The sequence below is a fragment of the Penaeus monodon genome, chromosome 36, assembly GCF_015228065.2.
Source record: "Penaeus monodon isolate SGIC_2016 chromosome 36, NSTDA_Pmon_1, whole genome shotgun sequence".
NCBI classification, from domain to species: domain Eukaryota; kingdom Metazoa; phylum Arthropoda; class Malacostraca; order Decapoda; family Penaeidae; genus Penaeus; species Penaeus monodon.
The window spans coordinates 13,468,894-13,476,393 of NC_051421.1; the positions used below are offsets into that span (position 1 = coordinate 13,468,894).

The 7,500-nt window shown below is 48.0% G+C and overlaps 1 protein-coding gene across 12 annotated transcripts in view; it reads right to left on the reverse strand.

The window, feature by feature from the left end:
- The window catches only part of LOC119595746 (septin-7-like), a 178,967-nt gene that overhangs the window by 75,328 nt on the left and 96,139 nt on the right, over positions 1–7,500 (reverse strand). For 10 of the 12 annotated variants that reach the window (XM_037944869.1, XM_037944871.1, XM_037944873.1 and 7 more), the window contains one exon: positions 3,995–4,249. In XM_037944869.1, coding sequence (XP_037800797.1) covers positions 3,995–4,249 — 255 coding nt within the window. Of the gene's footprint in view, positions 1–3,994; positions 4,250–6,361; positions 6,890–7,500 lie in introns of those variants that run through there. The other 2 variants (XM_037944875.1, XM_037944872.1) reach the window with 2 other exon arrangements.

Below are 7,500 nucleotides of genomic sequence, written 5' to 3' on the forward strand. Positions count from 1 at the left end.
CACTGGCGTTATGACATGACAGCGCACACGTGCCAGCATCGAAGACACGGCGATAAAGGAAAGGGAATCACTAGCTTGGAATATAATGGAAGTGAGTAAAAAAAGAAGTTCCCCTCTCATCGCTCGCTACGCTGCTATGTCTTAGCACTTTCTTCAAGACGCACATCGACAACTCTTCTTTATGTCAACGTCGGGGGCGGGGGGGGGGGGGTCTACGTGAGAGGAAAAAGACGATAATGGGGGAATAGAAGTACGGGATGGATATATGTGAGAGGAAAAAGACGAAAATGGGGAGATAGGAGTGTGTGTGGGGGGGGGGGGGAGAACATGAAAAATGTGTGTGTGTGTGGGGGGGGGGTTGGAGGGGAAAGAGAAAGAGTTACAGAACGGAAGAGCAGGCAGGCAAGCAAGCGAAACAAAGAACAAAAACATGAGGCTGGAAAATGTTAGCTGGCAGTCGAGCGAAGAGCGACACGAAAAGTTGAATAAAGTCCCAATCCCTCTCGCCAATCAACCCTCCTTGTATCATAAACAAATAAACAAATAAACAACCTCAACCCTTCAGCCAGCGTTGCGCCATCCCCCTTGCGCAGCCCTTCTCGCTCCTTATAATCCGTAGATCTCGAACCGTTATCAACCAATCTATCTTCCCTGCTTTATCGTCGGTGCGTCATCCCCCCCCCCTCGCCGCCGCCAACCGCCATCTACCCTTCGTCTATCTACACATGTACCACGTGACGGTAGAGATACGGTAGAAACTCCCGACGACCGCAACCTTTCTACGTTCACTTCCATCTATCATAATCATCACGACACTTTGTCTCTTGTCTTCTCTTCTTACACTTCCTCTGCATCGTACTTACCACACAGGCCTACTAATTCCCCCACAACCCCCCACCCCACCACCCTACCCATGTCATGCCCCTCACCCCCCCCCCCCCCCCGCTATCGGACCTTCTCTCTCCTTGCCCATGACTATCACTAGTCACGCCCCATGACTCATCTTAGCGCTTTATCCCTTCCACTCCTTTTTTTTATCCTCTCTCGTCCTGCTTGCACCTAGCGTGTCTCCTCCCCCTCCCCCTCCACCCTATTCACCTAATTCACCTGGGAGGGAACGGGGGGGGGGGGGGAGTCGCCTTCAAAGCCGCCTACACTCTTTCAATCACAACATCGCCCGCCCTGCAAAGCACAGGCTAACGTGGCCCAGGATGCGTAGGGAAAATAGGAGCATAAAAAGCTAAACGACATGGCAAGAACGAGGAAAAATATCAAGGAAAAAGCGACCACACCAAAATCATCCGTGAGGCAAGAACACGTTGAGTATAAGGAAAACAAGAAGAGAAATAATCACGAAGGATACGAAGTGAGTGAAAGGAAGGAAGGTACACACAAGAAATGAGAATTAAGAGAGAGAGGGAGACAAACAGAGATAGATAGATTGGGGGAAAGAGAGAGAGAGAGAGAGAGAGAGAGAGAGAGAGAGAGAGAGAGAGAGAGAGAGAGAGAGAGAGAGATCCCAGTCCAAAACACAATCACAAACATGACATGAGGATTGTGTTGTCCCCCAGCTGTACTCGACCGTGCCATCCTTTCTGTCGATCCGTCATTTGGAACCTCAACCTGGCCAGCCTGCCATTCGACTGCGCCTTCAAACACGCACATACAATGATTACACATACATAAACACGCTCACAGACCATGGCTCTCTCTCTCTCTCTCTCTCTCTCTCTCTCTCTCTCTCTCTCTCTCTCTCTCTCTCTCTCTCTCTCTCTCTCTCTCTCAGTGGATTCCATCTACCCTTATTTTTCCCCCAATGTCTACAGAACCATTATTCACCTTTATAAACTCGCACCAGCAACAAGACAAGCAAACAATTATTGAAATAAAGTAGACCAGATTCGCTGTCAATGGAAAAAGAAAGGAAGAATGAGAGAAATACAGAAAAAATGGAGCACGGAAAACGAAAATAAATCCTTCAATTGTGCACCTCTTGCTCAAACGTCAATACAAAATGCTATTCCTAATTTCAGACGCCTCATAATCTCGGAAAAGTGAACGTAGGTGCAATATCGAGCTGCAATTACAGACCCCGAAAAGTGACAGACTCGCCACCTCTTTTTTTCTTTCTTTTCTTTCTTTCTTTCTTTCTTTTTCCCATTCTTTTTTTTTCTTTTTCTTTCTTTCTTTCTTTCTTTTTCCCATTCTTTTTCTCGCAGCGATAGAGCTAAAGGGCGAACCACGGCGGAGAGAAACGGACCTGAGGCGAAGTGACTGGCCGTAACTAGCCGTGTCACACGCAATCCACGCACTCCGAAACCGCTTGCGTTATATGTGGCTAATACGGCACGGGTCCCCCCATGACGGTGGGGGGGGGGGGCGGGGAGAAACGAGTTTGGGTTGCACAAGGTGGCGGGGTGGGGGGTGCGGGAGGGAGGGGGAAAGAAGGGATGGGGGAAGGGGAAAGGGAGAGAGTGAGGGAGGGAGAGGAAGAGGGAGAGGGGGAGGGAGAGGGGGCGGGGGAAGGGGAAAGGGAGAGAGTGAGGGAGGGAGAGGAAGGAGCAGGGGAAGGGGAAGGGGAAGGGGGTGGGGAACATGAAGAGAAAGAGGAGGAGGAGGAGGAGGAGGAGGAGGAGGAAGAAGAGAAAGAGGAGGAAAGAAAGGAGGACGAGGAGCAGGAGAAGGAGAAGGAGGAGGATATAGGGAGTGAGAAAGGAGCAGGGGAAGGGGAGGGGGAGTAGAATAGAAGGGGGGGGGGGTTAGGGGAAGAGAGCGAAAAGGTTTAACCACACCGCCATTTACATTTCCAGTAGTATCTTGCGACAGTTGGTTGTTAATTCGACTGAGGTGAAACAGGGGCGAAGGTCAGGCAGACGAAAGGGAGGCGAATAACCGGGGTACACAAACGCCATCCCATTTACACTGCATCAAACGAAACGGCAGACGAGGTGACAAGTTAACAAGTCTCAAGAAGAAAACATGATGAACAACCCACATAAACATAAACATAAACAAACACAGACGCACAAAAGGAAAAACATTAGAGAACAAATGAGATAAAACCACAAAGGAAGATCTCGTTAAAACGGAAGGGAAGGCCACAATACGCGTTATTACTTTGTCATGATTACGGCGACATACAGAGACAGGGGAAGGATGGATGGATGGAGGGGAATAAAGGATGAGGGGGGGGTAGAGGGGAGAGGGAGGGGTAGAGGAGGAGGACGGGAGAGGAGGGGGGATAAAGAAGGCAGGAGGAGAGAAAGGACGCAGGGAGAGGAAGGGGGAAGAATCAGAATCAAATAATTGCGGGAGCAGACGGAGTGGGAAGAAGGGATAGAGGAAAGGAGAGGGAGGAGGTGAGAGAGAGAGAGAGAGAAGAGAGAAGAAGAGAGGGGAAGAGAGAGAGAGAGAGAGAGAGAGAGAGAGAGAGAGAGAGAGAGAGAGAGAGAGAGAGAGAGAGAGAGAGAGAGAGAGAGAGAGAGAAAAGAGAAAGAGAAAGAGAAAGAGAGAGAGAGAGAGAGATGGAAGGGGAGGGAGGGCAGGATTTAAATAAAATATATATTCACAGGATGGTCCTACTTCAGCAATGATGGGTACGTTCTGATTCCTTGCGTACGTGCATTTGCTTTTATAAGTACGCATCACGAAGCAACAATTGCGCAATTAAGTTACAAAGTAAATGCTAGTATAGGTAAGTATATCTTTTTCAACCGCCATATAACATCTTTCCCCCTTCTGAAGATTACAAGACAAGGTTAAGAATCTACATGAACGTCTGTCTGCTTTGGAATGAAAGAGTCAAAAATTTTGTTTTTCTTGCAAGCATCATCATGCAAACAAATACCATACAGCGGATATAGAAGTTCATCAAATAATCAACAATAGCTTGGGCAAGTGTGCCACATTTCATTATATAAATGTGGGGGGTAAAAAAAAAAAAACGGAAACAAAGGCAACAACTAATCAGACGGAAAAGGTCCTTTTGGCATACCTCTTTGTTTTCTTCATCTTTGTGTTCTTTCCGCTCCTTGGTGGTGAGGAGCTGTTCCTTGATGGAGGCGACGTTGGCGGGCGCGGCGGCGGGGGCGCTGTTGGCGCTGGGGGGCGGCGGCGGCGCGGTCGAGGGCGCTGTCACGGGGGGCGCGGGAGGGGCGGTCGAGGGCGCAGCCAGGGGGGCGCCTCCTCCTCCAGAGCCGCCGCCGCTGCTGCCGTCACTCTTGAAGAACATCTCGCGCTTGCTCTGCAACTGCAAAGGAAAAGAGAGTTGTGAGGGACGAGTCGGGGCGGAGTGACCGGGCGGGGAATGAATGGACAATGGACAAGGTGTTGATGTAAGATGGAAATAATGTCACACGGGATGATGCGGGCGCTTGGGCGACGGGGAGCTGCCTAAAAGGCCGTGTGAGTGAGGTTTCTGAAGACGGTATGAGTCAAAGGGAGCGAGTGTGTGTAAATGAGAGACTGAATGAGAGAATGAGTGTGTGGTAAAGATAACCTTCATATCGGATAAAAGAAATTGAAAAAAATTCATACGATCAACCATGTGGCTTTCCAAGTCGAAGTAGAGTAACTTTGATAGCAATAACACCAAAAAAGGAAAAGAAAACATTGTATATAAACTAATATACGAAGTTATTTTACTCTTACCTAAAATGAAAAAGAGAGAGAAAAAAAAACTCGATAACAGTTTACCATAATACTTCTCAATTATGCCTTCCCATCATTCATTTGCATCACTCTTCATCACCTTATTATTCTCCCCTCTTTCCTCTTCCATTTCTCCTGTATCTGTTTCCCATCGCCAACTTCACCTCTAGACCCTCCTCCCTCCTCCCCCCCCCTTCCTTCCTCACGTTAAGCTAATCCAATTTCCCCCAAATTTCCCCTCGTGTGGAATCAGTTCAGCGAGGCCGAGCGGTCCTCACGCCACGCACCTGTAACATGACCCTGGCTCAAGCCTGGCCTGGCCTTTTTTTTTTTTTTTTTTCTGCCGACGTGAACTCTTTTTTATTTTCACTACCCCAGCAATTAATAATATAATATATTATATATATATATATATTTATAATAATTATATATAATTTTTAAATTTATTATATTAATATCACCCAGCCGCCATATATTATATTATATATATTTATATATATAATATATTATAATATATATATATATATATATATAATATTTTATATAATTATACTCTTTTAAAAGGTGGTCATGTCTAGCCGCCTGGTCACAGCATGATTTTTAATTGTAGTTTTCATGTTGTATGCTTTGGAGTGATACGGGAAAAGAAAAGGAAGGGGAGAGGAGAGAAGAGAAGAGGGGAGAGAGAGAGGGAGAGAGGAGAGAGAGAGAGAGGGGAGGGGAGAGGAGAGAGAGGAGAGAGAGAGAGAGAGCAGAGAGAGAAAAGAGAGCAAGAGCAGAGAAAGGGGGGGAAAACTGAAATCAGTGTCCCTCGGGGCAAAAAAAGACCAGAATAAAACGAGGGGCCCTTTTTCTTCCGCTGATAAACCATCCAGAACAGCGGCGGGATTAAATTTACCCCTTTTTCAAATGAATCTAGAGAGGAAGAGCAAGGGTAGATAAAATGTTTTCCAAAAGCAATGCCCCAAAAAGCGTATAACCTCACCTCGAACTGTGTGTCTGTGTCTGTCTGTCTGCTGGTTCTGTCTGTCTCTTTCTTTCTCTCTTCCTTTCCTCCTCTCTTTATCTCTAAATCTCTTTATCTTTAAACCTCTTTATCTCTTTATGTCTTCATCTCTTTATGTCTTCATCTTTATGTCTTCTTCTCTCTCTCATCCATCACACTCCACTCACCCAAATCCCCCTAACACTCTCTCTCTCCTCTCTCTTCTCTCTCTTCCTCTCTTCCTCTCTTCCTCTCTCACTCACTCCCCCCTACTCACTCATCACTCACTCACTCACTCACTCACTTTTACTCACTCACTCATCACTCACTCATCACTCACTCACTCACTCATACTCACCACCACTCACTCTCCCCCCCCTCCCTGTCCGTTTCTCCCCTTCCCCTTTTATCGTGAGTTTCGAAAAGGGGGGGCGGCAAGAGCCTCCCGATATAACCAGCCAATGGAGGAAAAACCACGCCACAAAAATACCCCCTCTCTTTTTCAAAGTGGGTCTTTTACATGACGCAGCAACACAGCTGTGAACAGGACCTTACAGCCTGGTGTGGTCGGCCTCACAGGGTTTCCACTCCACTCGCGCTGCATGAAATATGCGAGTCACCGAATAATAATAATAAAATAATAATAAATAATAATAATGATAATAATAATAATAAAAGGTTCAGCACTAGAGATAAAGGTTCAACACCACTCGTCTCAACACTTACGTTTACACTCACTGACGTTTTCGTGTGGAACATTTTACTTTTTCTTGTCTATACAGGATAACGGAAGGGGGGGTCAGGGGTGGAGGGCACTCTCAACAGGAGTCCGCGCTTTCCTACATCGCCTCCTTCAGGATCAAGGGTGACGCCCCGAGGCACCGTTAATTGGTAGGAGAGACAGCAGGCCAGCCAGGGGAGCGAGGACTAACAAAGACGGCACAGACGAGGCTCTGGCACTGGCACTGGCGCGGGGGTGACACACACACACACGCTCACAGTAATGGGGTCACGAGTGTCCTGCTCCTAGCCCTTCGTAAACACACGGCCGATGTCCTTGCTACTCCTCCCTGCTACAACCCAGCGGAACTTTTAATCACTAATTTCGCACACGGACGAGAGAGAGGCCGCGAGTCCCTTTCGCAGGAGCGTCGCGGGGGAACACCGAACGGTACAGCCACCGACTAAAAGGACGCTATCGTGGCGTGAATGGTAAAGCGTGAGTAGCGTCGCCCAGGCACGTCCTCCCTAGTAGTACTGACACTGACAGATAAACACGAACTTAGCCACCGCCGCCGGATGTGATGTAAGATAAGTTTTCCCGCTCTCATGTGACGTGATTTCGAACGCAACCGTCCACAGCCTATTTGAACGTGAGCGCATGTGGGTTGCGCCGGGGGATGGAGGCCACAATAATGGCATCTAATGTGTCCGTGCGTGTGCGTCCGTGCGTGTCAGCTTGCATGCGAATAAACTGCGCGAGCGTTTTGCACCAACAGCAGGTATCCCAGAAGGCACATAGGTACTCCTCGCCCGTCAACAGTAAGCACGAGAATGTCCTTAGATCCCTCCGCCGGGAGCTAAGTGGCCCGGCAGCTTCGCTCTGCTACAGAGAGAGCTCCTCGCCACGGCCACGCGTTGCCGCACATCATCACCGTCATCGTCTTCGTCATCATCAACAGCGTCGCCGCCGTGAAGCCAAAACTCTTCCCATCATCATGCCCCTCAAATATCATCCGTTTTGCAGGCCCATGTTATTTGCTTTGTTATATTTGCTTACTATGTTGCACACATGAGAGCAATAAAGAACGCGACGATGTTTAATAATGCTGGTACATACCTCACTGAACAGCAAACGTTGTATA